Source organism: Triturus cristatus, chromosome 7, assembly GCF_964204655.1.
Source record: "Triturus cristatus chromosome 7, aTriCri1.1, whole genome shotgun sequence".
Classification (NCBI taxonomy): Eukaryota; Metazoa; Chordata; class Amphibia; order Caudata; family Salamandridae; genus Triturus; species Triturus cristatus.
Genome location: NC_140590.1, coordinates 445,158,816 through 445,182,448, shown reverse-complemented (window position 1 = coordinate 445,182,448; position 23,633 = coordinate 445,158,816). Strand labels below are relative to the sequence as shown.

The 23,633-nt window shown below is 42.2% G+C and overlaps 1 protein-coding gene across 1 annotated transcript in view; it reads right to left on the bottom strand.

Annotated features, from left to right (window-relative positions):
• DNAH9 (dynein axonemal heavy chain 9) overlaps positions 1 to 23,633 on the bottom strand; it is a 1,479,259-nt gene that overhangs the window by 1,000,749 nt on the left and 454,877 nt on the right. The window contains exon 27 of the mRNA XM_085616775.1: positions 13,050 to 13,206. Coding sequence (XP_085472901.1) covers positions 13,050 to 13,206 — 157 coding nt within the window. The remainder of the gene's footprint in view (positions 1 to 13,049; positions 13,207 to 23,633) is intronic.

Sequence of the window (23,633 nt, the reverse complement as noted above, 5' to 3'; positions counted from 1 at the left end):
AACTTCCTCCATACCATCAAAGGCCAGCCTATAATAGATGGCACAGGTGAACAGAGGCTCAACTTCCTCCATACCATCAAAGGCCAGCCTATAAAAGATGGCACAGGTGAACAGAGGCTCAGCTTCCTCCATACCATCAAAGGCCAGCCTTTAATAGATGGCACAGGTGAACAGAGGCTCAGCTTCCTCCATACCATCAACGGCCAGCCTATAATAGATGGCACAGGTGAACAGAGGCTCAGCTTCCTCCATACCATCAAAGGCCAGCCTATAATAGATGGCACAGGTGAACAGAGGCTCAGCTTCCTCCATACCATCAAAGGCCAGCCTATAAAAGATGGCACAGGTGAACAGAGGCTCAGCTTCCTCCATACCATCAAAGGCCAGCCTATAATAGATGGCACAGGTGAACAGAGACTCAGCTTCCTCCATACCATCAAAGGCCAGCCTATAATAGATGGCACAGGTGAACAGAGGCTCAGCTTCCTCCATACCATCAAAGGCCAGCCTATAATAGATGGCACAGGTGAACAGAGGCTCAGCTTCCTCCATACCATCAAAGGCCAGCCTATAATAGATGGCACAGGTGAACAGAGGCTCAGCTTCCTCCATACCATCAGAGGCCAGCCTATAATACATGGCACAGGTGAACAGAGGCTCAGCTTCCTCCATACCATCAAAGGCCAGCCTATAATAGATGGCACAGGTGAACAGAGGCTCAGCTTCCTCCATACCATCAAAGGCCAGCCTATAATAGATGGCACAGGTGAACAGAGGCTCAACTTCCTCCATACCATCAAAGGCCAGCCTATAATAGATGGCACAGGTGAACAGAGGCTCAGCTTCCTCCATACCATCAAAGGCCAGCCTATAATAGATGGCACAGTTGAACAGAGGCTCAGCTTCCTCCATACCATCAGAGGCCAGCCTATAATAGATGGCAAGGTGAACAGAGGCTCAGCTTCCTCCATACCATCAAAGGCCAGCCTATAATAGATGGCACAGGTGAACAGAGGCTCAGCTTCCTCCATACCATCAAAGGCCAGCCTATAATAGATGGCACAGGTGAACAGAGGCTCAGCTTCCTCCATACCATCAAAGGCCAGCCTATAATAGATGGCACAGGTGAACAGAGGCTCAACTTCCTCCATACCATCAAAGGCCAGCCTATAATAGATGGCACAGGTGAACAGAGGCTCAGCTTCCTCCATACCATCAAAGGCCAGCCTATAATAGATGGCACAGTTGAACAGAGGCTCAGCTTCCTCCATACCATCAAAGGCCAGCCTATAATAGATGGCACAGGTGAACAGAGGCTCAGCTTCCTCCATACCATCAAAGGCCAGCCTATAATAGATGGCACAGTTGAACAGAGGCTCAGCTTCCTCCATACCATCAGAGGCCAGCCTATAATAGATGGCAAGGTGAACAGAGGCTCAGCTTCCTCCATACCATCAAAGGCCAGCCTATAATAGATGGCACAGGTGAACAGAGGCTCAGCTTCCTCCATACCATCAAAGGCCAGCCTATAATAGATGGCAAGGTGAACAGAGGCTCAGCTTCCTCCATACCATCAAAGGCCAGCCTATAATAGATGGCACAGGTGAACAGAGGCTCAGCTTCCTCCATACCATCAGAGGCCAGCCTATAATAGATGGCACAGGTGAACAGAGGCTCATTGGTGGCCTGGACTGACTGGTGCATCAATAGTGAGACCGTCAATACATTATCAATGGTTCCACATTGAGCACAAAAACACGTTTTAAAAAAACACAAGCATTGGCAAAGCCAATAGGTCTCACCTATGAGAGCCATTATTGGCTTTGGTAATGTTTTGCAGCCATGCTGTACTGCAGCACGGATGCTTTGCAGTGTGGATTTGAATTTAATATAAAAAAGCACTATGACACTACCAGGGCTAATGCTTTTTCCTTTAAGTGCATTAGCGCTGGATGCATCATAGTTGTTTTTTATTATTATTATTTTTAGCCATGCTGCACAGAAGCCACGCTGCTATACAGCATAGCTACAAATCATTGCAAAAGTCGGCAATGTTCGTACTGCATGAAAAAAGGCAACAACAGAGCCAATACTCTTAAAGGCAATATCTATTGGCTTTTCCAATGCTTGTTAGGGCTTGAAACAACCCTGCTGTGATTCTGAGCAAATCAGTTAATCTCCCCATGCGTGAAAAAGTAAAAAAAATTAAATTTGGCAAAACATTTGTCACATAAAGAAAGTAATTGCACACATGTCTCAGAGAATATACATTTTGAAGCAGTTGTCATCTGCTGTCATAATAAAAGCAGGTAACATCTGCTGTCACAATAAAAATCAGTTTCAAAGTAGACAAGGTCTTCTTTGAAGTTTGTGTGGCATACTAAAACAGAGCTACAAATGGCAAGAGGTTCAACAAACACGACAGGGATGAAGAAAAAACAAAACTAGTACCTCAATAACAGCAGGATCAGCAGAAGGATAGCAGTCAAGCTGAAGCAATCAGTAATCAGCCCATGCCCCAGCAGAGGAAGGGAGGCCAGCAGGAGCTGACCAAGCAAAGTGTGAGATTTAACGAGAGTACCCAAAGACCCTAGGCTTGAGGGCTGTGGACAATCAGCCATAAAAAATAATTTTCGCAACCATTGCTGCCCCAACGTAAGAGTCCAATATAAGCAATGCCGACATTCGACTGAGACAGATCACAGTAGTAACTTCTGTAATAGTTGGACAAGGGGTGGAAGCTATATAAAGACATTCGGTATGCAAGATCTACCTTGTGCGTTCCATATTATGCGGAACATGGGTGGAATATACCTTGTATAGAAAACTGTTCTGGTCTGTATTACCACCCACTCCTATTCTGCATGGCCTCTCCTAATTTGCTCTGCAGATTACTTGCCCCTTTTCAAACACATTTTCTCAGGACAGTGTGAAGTTGATTGTTGTCCAGTCTAAACTAGACTTCTTTCAGAAGAGTAAAAAGAGTAAAAAATAATTAGGCATTAGTTATTTGCGGCCAACTCTGATTCTCTGACCACAGCAGAAACAGTAGGTGAATTAAATGATGTACATCTCTAAGGAGCTGGGAAATTGAGAGGTCCCAAATACTGGTAGTTTTCTCAAGACATCACCTTTAAAGTTAGTCATTCTAGTGCTCTTCAATTATGGTTAAGAAAAAGCTCCATTATAAGGAGCACTGCAAAGCCCAAGCAAGATGAACGCTTCAATGCTAGGGTAACCTGGAATATTTATTCCATGAAGAATATTTTGTATGGCCTTCAAGTGTGCATCTTAGTTTAATGTCTGGGCAAGCTTGCTGGACTTCTTGTATCCAGTGTCGACTTTTTCTTGAAAAACTTTGCTGTGGAGAATAAAATTGTTGACAGCCGTTTTACATGCCATAGAGCATCTGGGTTGGATTAGTTACAAAATCATTGATGTGAGATGGTCCACTAAATCAATACAACAATTAGAGTTTCATATATTTGTCAGCAGGCATTCCAATGGCAGTCAGTTTGTGTTCAGTTTCAATAGCGCAGAAGGTTTGCTTTCATTTACTGGGCTCTAGTTTTGGCAAAAAGAGTTATGGAAATATAGCACCAGACCCATCCATTTTTTTACCTTGTTAAATTGAGGGGAATGGAGACTGATGAAGATCAGGTATCGGTGAACACTGATTGTTCAGTCTCAGTGCAAGTAAAACAATTGACTTTAATATAGTCTCGGAGCACTCAGTAGCGGGCTCTACCATCATTTAACAAGGGAGCAGGCCTTTAACCCTTTCGATGCTTGTGACGGAGCAGTTCCGTCATGCGCGTCGGTCGCGCTGTGCGCATGACAGAACCGCTCCGTCACGGCCCCGCCCGCGCAAGAACCCTTCAGCACAGCACGGTAATCCGCGCCGCGCTGAAGGGGTTAATGGCCGGGAGAGCCCGCACAGAGGGCTCTAAGGCAATTAGAAAAATGAAGCCATCTTGGCGCACAAGGTGGTTTATATCCCCTGGGCTCAGAGAGGCCTTTGTTCACAGTAACAGCTGTGAAATGAAACAAACATTGGAATGTTGCTCTCCGGGCTTCTACGAGCCAGTAGAACACTGTAGGAATGCATTGTCTTCAATGGAGTGCTCAACATTCCAATGTCCTAATAGTGTTTGCAGAAGCTGAATACACTTTGGAGTCAATCAGGGTGGTAAAGGCTCCCTAGAGAAACAATAACCCTTATCAAACGAACAGGGAACAAATGTAGGCACCCATAGCAAAGGCAATAGGTAGCTCTTTTACATGTTTCCTAACCTCCATTGACTGGTAAAACTTATTTGAATGGGGATTTTAGTTTTCCTTAACCACACATCTTTTAAATCCTTTTATTTTTTTTGCTTTTCTTCTCAGTTGTGACTCGTTTCTTCTTATGTTTTGTCTTGTTAGGTAAACTTGCTTTCAACTTTCAAGTTTTCAGGACCTGCTTAAGTTTCTCGAGGTATGAGAGACTGAGGCCAAGTTGCAGGTCTCATATAACAAAGGTCTATATACAATTTTTCTAAAGGTAGGATAGAGTCGGAGTTCTTGTTGACTATGGCTTATTCTTTGGTGCTACGTGAGCAAATCAGGTGTTCAAGAGATGGGTGGGGGCAAACTCAGGTAGTAAATGCAAACAAATTAAACATATACCATTCTAATTCTCCCCGTGCTCCCTCTCCACAGTCCGCCCGATTGCCAACAGACTACAAGATGTAAAACAGAAACTGACGACGAGATTGAACTAATAAAGAAATAAATTAAATTAGTCATAATAAATGAATCTGCATTTAAAGCTTTTTAGGTTGGTTTACAACTCTCTAAAGAGAAATTAAAGAAAATAGATCAATGAATTTTTTATATCATTCATATGAAATCTGGACCTTTCATGGCAGCTATTTTTCTATAATTGTTGAAAAGCATAAGTGTTTTGGGCGCCCGCATATTTTATGAGATGACAGTGTAATATTTATTAGTTAACACTCTTCTTGCCATCTGAGTGAATTTATCATGCAAAGGAGATTTTTTTCAGTTCAACCTGTATGACTTTTAGCTTCTGATATAATCCAAATATAATCCAACATTCATAACCTACAATGCAAAGAAATCACACCGTCTTCTTAACCATAATAGAGGACACACATGCCACAGGCAGATATAGCACGGACATCAGAGCTGACTGCGAGCTACAGACACATCGGTTTCAATAAGTGATTTTTAGCCGTATAGACATCACAGATTGACACTAAAAGCTAACAACCTACCACACCTTCGATTTGATCCACGAACTTTGGCAACTACCAGCATGCCAGGTTAGACAAAAGTAAATGCCTTAGTACCCTGTTATCACATGCCTTGGTGTTGCCAAGCAGTGAGTATAAAGGCCAAACCCATGGAAGATGGGACCTTCATGAAAGGAATAATAATATGGGGAAAACAATTGCTTGAAAATTCCATTTGCACTCCATGCACACCATGACGAGGCACGGCTTTAGTTGGGGAAGGGATATATGAACAAGATATGAGCTTGAAATGGTGCAGAGGGGAATGAACTATCCAGCACTTCTGACCGTGGTGAAGGTTTATCTTCTTAAGTTGCTAAGGCAACTCACATTACTAAGGCAGATAACATTACTGTTTTTACAGGTCTCTCCCTGTTATAGGTAAATACCTTACGAAGTGACTAGTGCAGGAAGCTGGCTCTTTATTTAGTGAACCAAAACGAGTTACACTGTGTAAAGAGTCCAGGTAAACCTCAATTGGTTTACAAAAGCACAAGTGACAACCCAAATGTTCTCTATTATGGTAGTGTGGGTGAGCAATTAGGCTTATTGGAGGGTAGGGCAAAGCATTTGTTTTATTCACAGAGGCAATAAATGAGACACACACCAATTTAGTAAAATAAGTCATTTCTATATAAATTTTGATTCCAAGAACTGTGATAGTAAGTAGGTATTTTTGAATTTTGCAGGTAAGTAAAACTGTTACTTAAATGCGCCTTTATGCACAATGCTTTCTATGGGAGAAAAGGTACAGATAGCATACATGTATTTACGGTCAGTTTCAGGGGGTCTCATTTGGTTCATAGGGGATCAAGGCCCAAGCAGTTTCTCGTTACCTGCCCTGGGGCGTCCGGGTGAAGAGGTGCTGGTCAGTTTGGTAGCCGTGCGCGCTACGCCGGTAAAGGGAAGCAGGGCCACCTAGAAACAGGCTGCAGTGGGGGACTTGGGGAAAAGTCTATAAGCTCTCAATAGGGGGCTAAAGGCACTAGGGGGCACAGTCTGTTTGTCGGTACCTGGGCTAGGGCACTCGGGTACAGTGCAAAAAGGTCGACTGGGTTCTGTGCACGCTTGAGACTTGCCGTTGTCGGTTTCACCGGTTGAGGGTGCAAACATAAGGACTGTTCAGCCACTCTGGGGGTGGGTCTATGTGATGCTGATGTCTCTCATTGGCTGCTCAGTGAAAGAGGCGTCCAGATTGGACTCTCATGGGCTTTGCTTACTTCAAGGGAGTCAAGTACCGTGGGTATTGATCCTCTGTGGCTTTGGTTGATCCTGGTGTCCTTTCACTCAGTGGGGGGATAGATCTGACCTTCAGGAGTACAGGGTCCTTTTGTTGGGCAGCTGCTGCATTGGGCTGGCCAGGTAGTGGCAATCTGGGAGGCCGGACTTTGTGTTTCAATGCCTGAGGACTGCAGGGAAGTAGCTCCTCTACCCAAGGGAGATTGCTTGGCAATTTGGTATGGGCTAGCAGTCTTCCAGGGTTCTTCAAAGGTGGTCAGTGGCAGGACGAGTCGCTGGTCAGGGTTGTCAAGACTTGGTGCAGGCAGGCAGGGTTTGGCACTGAAAGTTCACAGCAGACTTCAATTCTATCTTTTCTCGCAGTTCTTTGTTCTTTCTTCTTGATCCATCAAATCTGAGTTCCTGGTGTCAGGAGTGCCACCTAAATACTCCATGTTGGTGTTTTACAGGGAGAGACGGGTAGGTGACAATGGGCTACTTACCTTTAGGGTGTCTACACCTGCTATACAACCACTTTCTGTGGGAAGTAGGCATAACCCTGACCCAGAGAGCCTAATTCCACCAAAACTAAAATAGTGATATGCATATCACTTAGCCATCCTGCTTGGAGGAGGTGACAACACCTTTGGCCGGAGCAGGCATAATTTCTGCTCCCAGAGAGCGCTGGCTCTCCTTTTCAGGGTGGAAGGAACCTGTATGTGGTAGCAGGCTGGTGTGCACCAGTCAGCCAGCACACTAGTAGTTAACACATTTTCACAAATCTCAAAGGTGCCCTCTGGGTGCATGTTTTAATAAATCCATCACTGGAATCAATGTGGGTTTATAAATTTTAGATGTTTGATACCAAACATCTCTAGTTTAAGTGAAGGCATCATGTAGCTGAGGAAGTCATAAATACCGTTGTCCATACAAGTACCCAAAAAAGCTTCCCTGTTCACTTGTAATATCCAAGAATAGACTTAGATATCACAGGGGCATATCTATTCCTGCAGATATGTCCACACATGTAGTATAGTGCACTCTTCCTTAGGACAGTAAAGACTGCTCTAGGGGTAACTTATCTATACTGCATGCAGTGTCTGCAGGTATGGCATTCAAGGGGTATGCCATGTCTTTACTTTTATCTACACCTTGGCACACAGCCTGCAATGTAGGCTTGCATGTGAGTGCTGAGGGGTCCCATAGGGTGGCAAAATACATGCTGCAGTCCTTAGAGATCCTCCTTAGCCTCCTTGCTCTAGGTACCTGGGGCACCCTTTACTAAAGACTTACAAGGGGTGCTTAAGTATTGCCAATTGGTGGAACAATTGTACAGTTTTAGGGAAAGAGATACCGCACTGTGGGCCTGGATAGCAGGACCCCAGTGCACTTCTTTCAAAATTGCATTAAATACCAACCAAAAAGTGGAGGTGACCATGTCAAAAAGGAGACCTTTCTACAACTAGGCAGCTGGTGTCACAAAAATATGAACTTTCAAGTGGACTGACTAATTTAGGCAAAACAACCCACCACGGGTTGGCATCTTGTCTCGGCAGCCATTCTCACTGCCAACTTCCCTTATCTCAGATCTCCATAGAACATTCACTCACATTCCATCTTGTGACATTACAGCCCAGCTAACACAGAACACAAGGGCAGCACACTAGAGAACAATGGAAAAAACCCTTTTACTAAATGTCAATAGACAAAAAAGAAAGTAAAACAAAACATACTATACAATGACATAATATACAATACATTCTTCCAAGACCTGTTAAAAAAAATAAAGTGCACTGGCTGTCCAGACAATACAACATTCTTATGCACAAATCTGTGTGGCCTCGAATGCTAATACAATGGCTTGGTCCATGTTGTAAAACACATCTGGAAACAAGTAATTCAATGAAGGTTATGTACAATCTTTGAAATAACTTTCAAGCAGACATGTATGGGTGGAGATGCCTATCCTGATAGAACTCCATTGTCTTCCTTTGCCTGCCCGCACCAATGTAAAACCAAGTTGCATCATTTACAAAGACATTCCAACCATCCTCCCCTCTTCTTATCTTGCAGACATGTTTACTATCTCTGGTGGCTATCGGCACACTGACGGCCAGACACCATCATGCTACAGTTTAAGAAGTGTAAAAACGAAATAAAGAAAAGCAAGGCAGCACACATTTTTCATCTATGTTCCGAGGATCTAGAACAACATCCTTGTATTTATCAGGACCACCCCAACATTACTTCACAATTTAGGAAAGAGTTAAAGAGCACTACATCACAATGCAGCAACTGCACAAACCAGCTAGATCTCCTGCCACTCTCACTCATGGACTTTATGCTTGTCTTTAATGCTGTACCTCACTCTCCTGTCTTTTGGCTAGGTTTCGCTATAGAAAATACAACATACATACATACATGTCAGCATGGTAATGAACAGGTAAGACTAAAAATGTACATGAAAATAAATAAAACATATTCACTTTAAATTAGATCTACTAGCTTTTGTTGAGGTACTTAGAGTCAGCAAGAATAAAGGATATCTTTTAATTTTCAAACATGTCTACATAGTTAATCCAAGGCTGAGAATGGTGGAATGAAAAATGCTAACCAGCGAAATGAGATAGGGCCCAACGAGAGATGTTAAGGGCTGGGGTTGCCTTGTATAACATAAAGGCAACACTAGCCTCACTACATCTGACCTCAGATTTACAAAGGTCTGTAAACTTACGAATGCACCAACCTGGTGCACCTCCTAAACCGTGTCTTGCATTCAACAGCACACATATAAAGAGGAAAATGCTTATCAAGATTGTTTTTATGCAGGAAGGTGTGCCTTCCTGCACAAAAACAATACTGCTCATAATGCAGGCATCCTTGCACAATGGCGCAAGGGGACCTTCCTTGGCGCTAGGCAGCTGTAAGTGCACCAGTGCTAGGAAATAGAGGAATGCGCCATATCTTAGTAGATTTATCGCATTTCTGCTCTCTTTCTTTCACGCAATGCAGCACAACAAGTTCTCTTGCTGCTTTGCTTTGTGTGAAATATTAGTAAATATGTCCCCAACTTCCTGCACAGAAAGGATGTGTGAAATTTGAGAACAGCACCACAAAAACCAATATAATTGATGGAGTGCATGAAAAACATATCACTTTACAATGGTGCACAGACAGAATGTCGAGTTTAAAATGGCAACAAACACAAATATCTAGATTTAAATATCGTGATACAGAAATATAGACAGGAAGAATATCGTGGTCAAGAATATTGACTTGCAGGTAAGAAATATAGTTTTTGTCAAAATCGAAGTTGTTAATATCGTTTGCAAAAATATAGTTGTTTAAAATATCGATGTTTTAATTAGTGTTATGTATTTTAGTATGTATTTTAAAAGTATGTGATCTATTTTTTGTATAAGAATTTGTTTTGTTTTTTAATATATGTGTTAAATTCATAGTAGTTATTCATTTTAACTTAATTACATGTTGCATTTTTAAGTTCTGTAGTGGGTTGTGGGTTTATAGAGGAATAGGGCAGGAAATAATTTAATTATAATAAATTAATGATTATTTTTTATGTATTAGTAGTTATTTAATTTAGATTTTATAGTGTTAGTTGTGGGAATTAATGTATTATTAATTATTAATTCATTGGCTGATAATTATTATTAAATAATTAATTGGCAATTATGTAAATTGTGTCATTTTTTTAGGAGCAGGTTGTGGGTTTATAGAGGAATAGGGTGGGAAATAATTTAATTATAATAAATGTATTAATATATTGTATTTCTTAATATGTATTTAATTTATATTTTATAGTGTTAATTGTGGGAGTTATTTTAATATTAAATAATTATTAATTGGTTGTCAATTATTATTAATGAATACATTTGTAATTAATTATGTTAATTCTTTTAGGAGTGGGTGGTGGGTTTATAGGAGAATAGGGTGGGAAGTTATTTATTTAAAATTAATTAATAATTGTTTGTGCAATTAATGCTAATTACTTAATTAAAATTAAAATATGGCAATTGTGTAATTATTTTTGTATGTCAGTTGTGGGGTTCAGAGTAGAAAAGGGTGGGAAGTAAATTCTTTTAAATGAATTATTAAGTAGTTGTTAAATGATATTAATTTATTAACGTAAAAATTGTGATGGAAATTGTGTAATATTTTTGGGTGTATGTTGTGGTGTGGTGTTTATTGGGGCAGAGGGTGGAAAGTAAATTATGTTTAATTAATTAATAGTTAGTTGATTATCAATATTAATTTATCAATTGATAAATATTTAAGATGTTTATTGTTATTTTGTGAGTGTGTTTTGGTTTTATAGGGCTAACGTTTGGGGAGTAAATACATTTTTAGTTGTTTTAATTTTTTTTAAATTAATAATATTTGTTTAATTGATAATTAATGATGTTACTTATGGCGGTACATTTAAAAAAATGTGGGTTGTGAATTGTGTGTTGTTATAGGGTAGAAAATAAAAAATATTACAGTCTTCTAATAATTAATGTTTTTGTTTATGAAAAATTCTATTAAAAATAGTTTTTTGTTTTTACATTATTTTATTATTTTGTTAAATAATCTTCATAGGTATTTTTTTAATATTCTAAACTGTTTCTTTTTTTGTAATATTTAAAACGTTTATATTTGCTTTTTTTTGTTTTTAAAATCTTTTGTGTTGTTGTTGTTAATTTGTTTGTTTTTAATTTTGAACTGACTCCAGTGGAAATATTAATTTTTACCACTCCGCTATCCAAAACTTTCCTTACTTTTAGACAAACTGGTGTGGGAATAGTAGCTTTTACCCCTCTGCTATCCAACACTTTCCCTACTGTTGCACCTCGCTGGACTGGGAATAGAAATTTTGACCCCTGCGCTATCAGACACTTTTTCTACTGTTGCACCCACTGGAGTGGGAATAGTAATTTTTACCCATCCGCTATCCAACCCTTTCCCTACTGTTGCACCCACTGGAGTGGGAATAGTAATTTTTACCTCTCCGCCATCCAACCCTTTCCCTACTGTTGCACCCACTGGAGTGGGAATAGTAAATTTGACCTATCTGTTATCCTACACTTTCCCTACTGTTGCAACCACTGGAGTGGGAATAGTAATTTTTACCCCTCCCCTATCAGGAACTTTCCCTACTATTGCACCCACTGGAGTGGGAATAGTAATTTTTACCCCTCACTAGGGGTCTATTAGGATGGCAGTCGGAAAAGCACTCTGACCACAATAGTAGCGGGAAAACACCGCCTGCTAGGACCGCGGCATAACCGCTGGTCCAATTAGTATGCGCCGCAGTCGAAATCTGACTGCGGCGGTCGGATCATGGCTTTTAACATTGCGGTGGTTGCTGCTGCCAGCAGCACCGCTGCGATGTCCAAAAAGGCATGTCCAGCATATCCCTGCACTGCATAGCAGGCACGGCACAGTGCCTGCCACCTGGTACAGAGACATGTAGGGGGGTACCATGGGTACCCCCCCAGTGCACCCACACCCCCAAACACATTGGGGGCCCGCAATGGGCACCCAGAGACAATCTCCGCATGCCTTTCAATGGCAGTTCCACCGCCGCGGAAAGGCTGGCTACCGCCGGCACCATAATCATGCCAGCGGAGCCTGGCCCTGCACCGGCCCCATCTTAGTGGTCCAGCTCCGCATGCCAGGCAAGCGTGCGGACTGCTACCAGAGGAAAAGTGGCGGGCAGAAAATCTCACAGCCGCGGTCGTCACCGCCGCGGTCGTCAGCACCTTGCTAATGGGACCGGCATTTTTCTGGGTTGCGATCGTGGGCAAATGACCGCAGCTGGCCCGGCGGTTACCACTGCCAGCCTGGAGGCGAACATCCACCCGCCATCCTAATAGACCTCCCAGAGTTTATGTTATAAATGAATGTAAATATATATATATATTTTTTTTTTAATTGTTAATTTTTATATATTTATAAAATTATAAAATAAATTAAAATTATTAGTTTAATAATTGTTTTAAGGAAATAGATATGTGAATTACATTTTATATATGTATGTTTAAATATTTTTTTAATTACATTTATTTTATTATATTTGTTAAAATGTATATTAAATCTAATGAATTGTTTAAGTTCATTTTATTATTTGATATATTTAACATTAATTTTTTTTTACATGAAAAATCGATATTTTGTACATCTTTATTTTTTACATCGATATTTGTGTACTTACAATCTTAAATATAGGATGTTGATATTTTTTACATCGATATTTTTGCATCGAAAGTTTGTGTATAGGGATATGTTGGCCATCGATATTCGAGCATTGAACTCTTTATAATATTCTCTGGCTTGCATCTGCTTGAGAGAGAAAGAAAAAGTTAAACACCCCTGGCACTTTTCTCCATCTGCAAATGATGTATCTATGAAATACCCTCGCAGTTTGTGCTACTTCATAGATGAAAGACCTGAAAAGAAAAAGCATTGAAATAATACACTCAGATCCCACTGTCCCTTGCTCATCCACCAAGCAGATGACGGTAACGTGCTTACCTTGTAGTCCATCTGTTCAGAACAGTTAAAAACGTAGACCATAATCCCAAGCGCACGACCCAAATCCTTGGTGGTCTCAGTTTTTCCAGTTCCTGCAGGCCCTGCTGGAGCACCACTCATGGTCAGATGGAGTGACTGAGTCAATGTGATGTAACACCTTTCAACAAATAAAACAGAAAGCAATATCAGATGCAGTGCTCAGGCTGATAAATCTCTCAACAAAATCTAAATTTATGCATGCTTTTAATTATGTGCATGTGATGCAATTCACGCCATGATACCATAATTACAGAGCCTGCCTCAACCCCGAAGTGGGTGTAGGGCAGTTCTCATTTCTTAAAGCTTTGAAATGTCAAATGCAGCACCTCTATTCAAGATAAACTCTCAATAGTGACGTCACCCAACAATAAAAAAAAGCTGAAAACACCTGAGTAACATAATGAATAGATACTGCATAGTATTCAAAAGTAAAGTAACTCTCAATATAAAAACAACAAATCTATCCAACCACATATGCATTTTTTGTCCCATACTGTTGTGGACAGGAATTAAAAGAGACTATTTTAGAAAATTCATTTTTGTATGTTGTATTACAATAAAGGGGCTGATTCCGATGTCGGACGGACTCCGGTCCGTCCGATATCGGTCAGGAGCCGTAACCGACCGACTTGCTGTCATGCGTCACGGCCCTGCAAGTACGATGCGACCGAACAGGGTTCGGTCGCATTGTATACTTCACAATGCAAGCATGCATTCCGAGCGGAATACATGCTTCCATTGTCAAGAGCAGGGGTGCAGTGCATCCCTGCACCCTGTGGCCAGCACCCCAAGGTGCCTGCCACCGGGTGCAGGGATCCACAGAGGAGCACCATTGGTGCCCCCAGGCCGCCATTCGGCAGGCTCGCACCCATGGGGGCCCTACTGGGGACCCCCAAAGACTGCCGGAAAGACTGGCACGAAAAGGAAGTGAAAAACTGCCATTGTACACCCCCGGTCGCAAAGAGGCGGCTGGGGGAGTACTGAGGGATTTCCGGACGGCGGATGGGCTCTCTGAGCCTGTCGTCCGCAATCCAGAAATCCGAGTCGGATTCCTTTCCGACCGAGCCCATCAGAATGGCTCGGTCGGAAATGAATGCGGCCGACACCTTCCGACCGAAATCGGAATCGGCCCCAAAGTGGCAACTGAAAGTAAGCCAAGCAAACACATATTTTACCTCAATGTAGATGCACCATAATATATCAAGATGGTGGAATGATACGTTTGTTGATATCACTGAAAACAATGGTAGCTTGGGTAAATGATTCTCTTGAAGCAAAGTCTGTAGAAACTACAGCATAGCTGACGTACGTTATCCCCACATCCAGCCCTAGGCAATGTGTCTGAATAATACTTAGGGCATCATTACAATGTCCGCCCGCCACTGTAACGGAATGCAGGACCGTCCACCAGGGGTGCGGCGGTCCCGCACCTGCAATTAGGATGTCACCGCCACCGTGGCATCCCCCATTCCCATGATTGTGGTGGGCGGAGCTCACAGCACCGCCCACCACAATGCAGGGAATGCACATTGTGCATTGACATGCACAAGGTGACAGGCACCGCGTGGTGCCTGCCACCTTGTCCATGCCAATTCTCCGCATGCCTTTCCATGGCGGTTCCACCGCTGCGGAAGAGCTGGCTGCCGCCGGCATCATAATCATGCCGGCAGAGCCTGGCCCTGCACTGGCATCATTGTAGCAGTCCAGTTCCACCCGCTAGGCATGTGTGCAGACTGGTACCATCGGAAAAGTGGCGGGCGGAGATTCTCACCTCCGCGGTCGTCACCGCCATGCTAATGGGACCAGCGGTTTTCAGGGTTTCGATCGCGGGCAGATGTCCGCCATCCTAATAGACCCCTTAATTGTGAGTATTTGCTATAACTACTGGGTCTGTGTAGCAGGAAAGATGAACCTACCACCAACAGACAGAAACCACTCACTAAAATGCTGGAAAATAATAGTGTACTTTTGATAAGCTTTGTTCTACCACAAAAGATACCAGAATGGGAATTTAGATAGGAAGGCAATGAAATCAAGCAAATTAACCTTATTCGAGAAGGATATGTAATGCACCCAAATGTTTAATTCAGCCACATGACCAGCTTGACCATGAACATTGAAAACAGAGTTCTTCAAACGCAAGACATAGCATTATCTTTAGCCCTACTTATACATTATATTGTGTACCAGTTCAAAAAGGGATGTGTCAGACCTCTGATGTATTTTGGACCCTATGCACAATTGTAAATGTGGTTGCAAATCAATTTTACAACCACATTTACCATTTATGCACCTGCCAGAAGTCCATAAAGGAATCCCTGGTGGGTGTAAATAAATTTGCTAGTGCAGATTGCTTCACCATGAATGTGGAGAAGTTCCCAGTAGTAAATTCCACTCAGTGTGTGCTGCTTGGCACGGGTTGCCTTGGACGTTTGAGAACACCCACAAACATGTACATTGGCATACATACCATTATTTAATTTTGTCAGCTTATAAATGTAAGCCTTACAATATACGGTATACAATAATAAAAATGTACGTGATATGCATAAAACTGTAATCATAGATATAAACTAGTAATTAACAACACAAATGGTTAAAAGATGCAGGAAACACCAAGAAGCTTAAGAATGAAAATTGTCCTTGGCCATGCAATTAAAATCTCACGAGGGATCTAGGTAAGTTCTCTGTGTAAGAAATTGTGTGGGAAGTGTGGTACGTTTTTAAAACTTAAAATGGACACAGTTAAAAATGATGTAACAACAAGAAGATACTGCCATTAAAACACTTCAGCACTCAAGCATTAAACTAACTAACGCATTAATACAATCAAAGTAAAGAAAGAGTAAAAGTGAAAACAATACATAAGTTGGCTTCATGCAAAAATGCAAGAGACAACAAGGCCACCTACAAACTAATTGGGCTGAGCCTGGACCGTGCACTTAAATTAACAGAGTGCCCAAGTAAAGTGCTATGTACAGTAAATTTTAGGTTGGTTGAAATATGTTTTCAACTTGAGGGCAGTTTAAAAAACCAAACATTGTGTTATCTAATGCCTGGCTGCGTACTTTTTCAAGCTTTGCAGATTTATGAAGATACAGGATCTAAAAAGGTAATAATGTCCACACTTAAACATAAGTGCATGGCGGCATTATAATGTCTGATGCCAAATATTGTTAAAAGGGGATGTAGGAATCTACTCCTTGCTGACAAAGAAAGGTAGCATAGCAGCATAAAATGTGTGAGAGTCTCAATGCCACCTAGCAAGCAGGGAAGATGGAATTGCTGGCAGTATTTGACTGTTAGGACATGCTCATTTTGCTCCTTTTCTGCTGTTTGTCTCAAGTTAAATTGGCGTCACACCTTATCCCTAGATGATCATAGCTGTCAAACTGTTGTAGGGGATGGTTGGTTCAAGCTGCACTGAGAATCGACCTTCATGTGTTTTCGGTTTTTAGATGTTTATTTTAAGTTTCTTCTTGGAACAATATTACTCAAAGCCTTCAAGTAGTATAAGCATGGACAGTTCTGCGCAGGCCAGTAGAATGGCATCATCGGCAAAAAACTGGATTGGGGTTTTATTCCCCCCAATCATGCGAACATCCAGATATAAGGCTAGCAGATGATTGCCCACGTTATTGATGAACGAATGAAATGTTAACGGTGTGAGTCCACATCATTTCCTGACACCCAGTTCTATACCAAAGCTTTGTGTTCACTCTCCCCTGGGGCCAAATCTCAGAACTGCTGTATTACTCTGGTGAAGCACCCTTCTGGCATGCAGAAGCTTAGTATTGACACCCTGCTTCTCCAGGGTGTGCCAAAGAGCCAGCCTATCTACAGAGTCAAAGGCTGTTCTGAGGTCTAAAATTTAATAAAAGAGCCCAATGTGTAAGGGCGTATTTCGAACAGATGGAGTACAACCTGCTGCTTGGTCCATTGTGCCTTGAGACTTGCGAAAGCCGACAAGATATTTTCGTCCTCAACCCAAGACTCTGATCAAGTTAGAAGTAATTTTGCACAGATTTGTCCTCCACTGTCCAAAAGAGATATTGGACGATAATTCTCTAGAACATTCCCAGGACCTTTTTTGTGCAGGGGAACAATGACTGCAGCTCTCTAGGAAGCTTGGACTTTCCCATATTCCCAAACTGCATTGTAGACAACAGTTAGAATTGGGACCCAGGTGGTTAGATTGTTACGATAGGTGTCAGATGGAATTTGGTAGGGAGAAGGAGCCTTCAAACAATTTAGGCTCAGAATGGCGGTATGGCATGTACTTTCCACAAATTCTAAGCTCTTGATACCCGGAGTGCTCACAAGTGGCATTAAAGCATCAGACAGTGCAAGATCTTCAGCAATGGCCTAAGGAAGGCTGGGTCCCCTTTTTAATCGCCTGGCTACACCATGTGGGATGATAGATGTTAGTAGAATGGTCAATCCAGACCTGTGCCATAATGCCGGAGACAAGTTTTCTTAGGGCATCATCAGAGCTACACCTGATTAAGTTCCAAAACAATTTTGTGTTGTTACCTTTTAATTTTTCTTTTTTTTTTTTAGAGTTTTATATAGAGAAAACTAGACCCTAAGATATCGGGTATCAGAACGCTGTACATAGCACCAGTTTTGTTACACACGGACACGTACATTTTTTTGTTAGGCACTGGGAGATTAAGTGATTTGCCCAGAATCACAGGATGTTGAGTGTCTTTGCCGAGACTCGAAGGCTGGTTTCCCAGCTTCAACATCAACCGCTGTAGCCGTAAGAGTACATCCTCTCCCCATAATGCCTCCATAAGTTTCGACCAGGCCTTAACATGCAAGTTCATTTTTTTTTAATCTAATCATGTGCTTATCTTCCTTCCTCAGTGACAAAAAACGAGATTCGCATAATAAGGAGTTCTTTCTTGAGTATAGGGCCTGATACTAGTGTGGGCTTTAGTTTGAGACACTCTTTCTCAAGCCAAGCGATTTGCATACTACCTTTAGAATCCAGATGGCAATGTGAGAGTGGACTACTAACTAACGCTAGCTGTGGTTCTAAGGAATGTATCCAATCTGAATGGACAATCGGATCAATTTGGTCTTGTTGCAGTAAGTTGCTTCCAGTGATTAATCATGATGACATTTATTGGCAGAGCAACTGGCCTGCCATGTGATGTTTTTCCTGCTTGGGGCAATGATTAAATTAGTTGAGATGTATATATTGGCCACTTCTGGCCCCAAACCGAGCTCTAAACATAGATTTAGAGTCGCACTAAAGGTTCATGGTCACTTTCTAGCAGCCTGATGATGGTCATGTCAGTGATGATAAGCCCGGATTCCATGTCCATTAAATATGTTCAAGCTAGCTCGATTACATGCTCTGATGGTATAATGACCAGGACAGTCTGATATAGTGCGACCATTCAGAGACTGCAATTGGTTCCTGTGTAGAAGATCCCTTAAAATTCTGCCATGCTTGGAAGATCTTATTTTGAGGAAATCCAGGGCGGGAAAACCCTATATGGACTCTTCCTTTTGCATCTCCACATCCAGCATCGTTGAGTCAGGACTGGTATTAAAGTCACCACAAACAATTAAGGAATGAGGTCTGATGTTTTTGCTGCAAGGAGGCTTAACATCAAGAAGATCAACCTTCAATTTGGCGATTTACAGCTTCAGGTCATTGATGATAGAGCAGTAGTTCTTGATAGCACCAGGGGGACAATAGATGTTGATAATATGGGTTGTATGCACTTCACTGGCTAGTCTTACATGCTAGATGTCTGAATTCAATTCCAGGTGCGTATTTGGTTTTGCCCGCTCGCCTTTTGGGCACCACATAACACCTATGCTCTGTGTTTTTGTGATTGAAGTTGTATGTGTGGTTGTAATTGTGGTTGTGATTTCGGCCCAGGTCAAAAGTATTGGAGTAGAGAAGCTTAGGACCTTGGATGGCTAGCTGTAAGTGCAATTGACATAAGTTAGAAGGGTCTAGTTGGAAAAGGGTGATTTGACCAGTTGCATCAGGAGGATGAGTCGTGGATCGATCTTTGATTTCTACTGCTCGATTGTTACTCTAAGATTGTCACAATTTTTAGCCAAAACAGACGTAGGGGAGGAGCTTGGTCCATTTGCTGATTTAAGAAGCTGTGTGGGGTTGCCTTTGAGGATACTTGGCTGAATTGATTGGTTTGCTGCAAACAATGTTTCGAAGACAAAGGGTACGGTTTGGGGACCCTTCTGCTTCCAAATTATCCCAGCATTCCAAGGTGGCTTTAGGTGACAATATCTCCTCTGCCAAAAGAGTACTGGACCACCATGTAATTGTGACTCTCTACTTCCTATCTCAGGGCCTCCAGGGCAAGGAGCCCTGAGGTAGTAAAGCCAACCCCATACAGATCATGGAAATTCATTCCTCCAAGACCCGGTAATGAATTAATGAGTTTTATAAGGTTGGCTCGATGTAAGATCTCTTAGGGACTCCTGGACCAATTAGTGGGTGTAAAAAAAAGACTTTTCTATTTGTTAGGGAAATTCACTCTGTTATGTCAAAGTTTAGAGCTAAGGTATCGTGTCCCAGCAGATTTAACTAATCAAATCCATGGTGGCTACTAATCTGTAATGAGTCTTGGATTAGACCCTCATGTATTTTTGGCCCTGCGTCATGGGAATGCCAGTGGCAATCCAATTTCAGACCACTTGAAGGCAAATTAGAAGATGATATCAGGGGGGAGGTCCTATTTATCATTCCAGCTGGAACAAATTGCCCATGGAGCCCGGGGCTAGCTGATAAGTGTTTATTCTTGGAATGAGAGGACGGCCTTTGGGATGTGCCATATCGGGTCCCCGTGGAGGAATGAAAAATTATAATGATGGCTAAGCAATTGGGATTTGATTTAAAGCATTAGCATGTAATTGAAGAGCAGAATCAAAAGAAGACACTTGGCTACAATGCAGGGTAGGTTGAGAGAATCGAACAGAGGTGTCCAGCAATTCATCATTGATGTGGATAGGCATTTTGTTAAGATATTTAACGCTTTGGGAAAGGTCTTGTCCCCTGATCATCATTAGCTGGCATTTGGGGGAATGACGTTTGGGGGAAATTATTAACTGAAATAAGCTTTGTTCTTGGTAAAACTGATTAAAGTGACTGGGGGGGGATAGGAGCTCTCAGTCCTGTGGGGCTTCTCTGTGTGTGAATATGTATTTTACAAGTTGCATCGCATTTTAGTGGAGAGCTGGATGCACCTAAGTGAACTGAGTTTGCTGTCACTGGCACCCCCTGGGGTGAATTGGGTCAGCACTTGGACCTTGAGAGATTATATTGCCAACTTCCCTTGGTGACTCGGTTCCTTCATCAATCAGATTTGATTTAGATGCCAGAACAGCGACCGAAGATCTTTGCTGCTTACTACATTTTGTGAACTTTTGTACTTTTTTTTCTAGGCTAGGACCTAATTTTTAGGCCCCCTTCGAACCTGTTACCACACTTCAGAGAGTTGACGATTTCTACATCCGAGACATTCAGTGGCTTGCTGCAGGTGGATCCAATGGATTACTTGATGTCCCACTTTTAAGAGGCACGTAATTTGTAGGTTTTAATGTCACCAACTGGTTAAAGAGAGGCTGCCTTAAGTGTTTTTGCCTCACCAAGTTCTTTTTTCAGTCTGCTAGAATAGATTTGATGACTTCCAGGACCTTTCTTAGTTTGAAAAAGATTGCAGTACAATTGCATATGTCTCCTGCTTTACGACAACTCAATTGTGAATCTGAGACCGCCTCTTCCATTGCGCACATTCTATTGTCAGCTGTGGAGATGTGGTTGACAATGGCATGCAGAATCATGGTCTGGTCATCCACTTTTATGGACTCAGCAGTTAAATCCATAGTTGCTATATCGAGGGTCCTACACATTGTGGCCATGATGGCGAGAATTGGTTGGGCAGGAGTTTTGGCCTTCTGGCCCTTTGGTTGCAAGCTGATGAAATATTCTTTAGACCAGAAGATGGTGGAGAAGATGATAATGTACTGGTTAGGCATGCATTAGGCAATGACAAATGCCTGCGTGGAAAGTGATATATGTCACTGAGGTCTAAGATTTCATTGTCCAATTCGAACAACTGAGGGGACTTGCTTGTTAAGTTGTTGCAAGGGCAGCCATCTTGAATCTTGGAGTGACACGTGCTATTCGGTGCACTCAGATTATCCATCAGCTTATTTTTTCTTGGATCGCCTCCACAACCTTCATTGCCAGGGATGATTTGCCACCACAGAGCTTGCCAGGCCTGGGAATCCGTGCCATTATGAAAAAGTGCAGCGGAACCAGGCTGATTTAGCTTTTCCACGGGTGCGCCAGGTTGGGGGTACACAGAAACACTTGAGTGACACTGGTAACATCCTTGTTGCGGGATCTTACCTCTGCAATTCCTACCTGTGACCTCTCAGTCCCCTGTTTGAAGCTCATCTTTGGCCAGTACTGCATCTGGGGTCATACTCAAACTTCTCTTGAACCTCTTCTCACCTCAGAAATGATTGGAATTTTACTCCTGTCAAGGGCTGCAGTAACTCCTGATCCTTGATGAAAGCAGGGTGGATGACAGAGGGAAGGACTTTCTTCATGGAGAAAAATTATTTCCCCGACTATAATTTTTTTTTTTTAATTCTCGGAAGGCTCCATTACGGTAGGCACAACTCAGAACAGGAGTCATTGGGTGTAGTTGAATGACATTACCAAAAGTACACCTGCAATCCTGCACCTGGCACATTAGCCAGAATGTTTGTGAATACCAAAAAACGTAAGTGAACGTACATGAGGGGAGCTAAATCTCCCATAAATGTATGCGTGCCTTGGTTAATAGGTTGCCAAGTAGGCTTTGGAAGAGGAGACTGGCATAAGGGAGTAGTGTTCAAGGTGCCAAGTTCTTTTCTGGGAGCTGGAAACATATTATGATGTGTATGAGGTCATATTTTCGCAAATGTTCTTTGTGCATTTTAATTAGTGAACCCACCTTGGTTTTAGTCAGATTCCCTTTAGACTCACAGAGGTACACATCTCTCTTGACATCTCTGATTGCGTTGCTCCATTTTATACATGATTCTTTACTGATAGAGATTCCCCAGAGGTTTTGGGCCCGATTCACAGAATTAACTTAAGACAAAATCCTAAACGTACTACTTTTGGTATTCACAGAATGCACTTACTACTTTTGGTATTCACAGAATGCACTTACTACTTTTGGTATTCACAGAATGGATTTACGACTACTAACTTTACGTCCGCACTCGGGCCGGAAATTCCGGCCCAGATGCGGAGCTTCCGGCCCGGAGGCGGTGCTTCCGGCCCAGAGGCGGAGCTTCCGGCCCGAAGCTGGAGATTTCAGCCATGGCTAAATCTCTGCCACTGGCCGGAATGCCCACCTCAGGGCCGGAACCTCTGCCTCTGGGCCAGAAGCTCCGCCTCCAGACCAGATACTCTGCCTCCGGGCCGGAAGCTCCACCTCCGGGCAGGAATTTCCGGCCCGAGTGCGGACGTAAAGTTAGTATTGGGGATGTACCTGTGGTAGAGAAGCGATAGTAATGCTTAGAAATGGGTATTTATCGGACCGTATTGCCCTCACTGCTATCAAAGTTCATAAAAAAGGTTGATCAAGAATTATAATAATAATTAGTTTACAACCAGTCGTCAAGACCTGTAGTAGGTAACAGAGCAAAACAGATTACTAGAGGGCAATGCTGGAAATTTACAAGTGTGAACATACAATGCATGAGGTGTCAAAACTCCTGTGGTGATTGCTAAGTGGAAGTGAGTATACAAGTACTGTACACTTATCTATATAATTATTCATTCTTATCCTTCATAGTTGGGTCTAACATCTCAACTCTGTGATGAGGCTGGGAACAGATACACTATATATGGAGATCAAAATTATACAATTAATGTGAGAGTGGAAAAAAACTGAAGGGGATGCATATTCAAGTAAAATCAAAAATGAAGATATTCTAAAAGGGTTCTTGTCTATATTTAAATTTTTTTCATCATATATATAGAGAGAGAGTTGGGGTTTGCTCGACATACAGTGTTCTTGGTCGGTCTTGCTTGTATGGTTAGTATGGTGTGGGAGGAAAATGCTATAGTAAGGGAAGAGCTAGCCCAGTGTCAAAATATGGGGCAGTTCTGTAGTCACTTGAGAGTGAAGTGGCATGTTACAGCCTTAATTACCTCTCACCTTCAGTACCTGCTTCCCCGCCGTGTGTGCTGTTCATTCAGTAGAGGAGATGCTGGCGACAAAACAGGGTTAACAGGAAGTAGTCAGTGTGTACCTACATCATGGCACATCTACATGTGACGTGCCATGACGCATTTAGTCCACATGAACCTTGGAATGTCAGAAAATGTAGTCTGCTGTCAGGGGGAGACCATTGTAAACGTGTTAATCATTCCAAAGAAGTCACTACTATAAATCATCATCATCCCCATGACAGGCATGTGAAAAGTCACTGTCATTTTTAACATAAAGGTGTGGTCATATAAATGTGTGGACATGCTGAAGACTACCGATT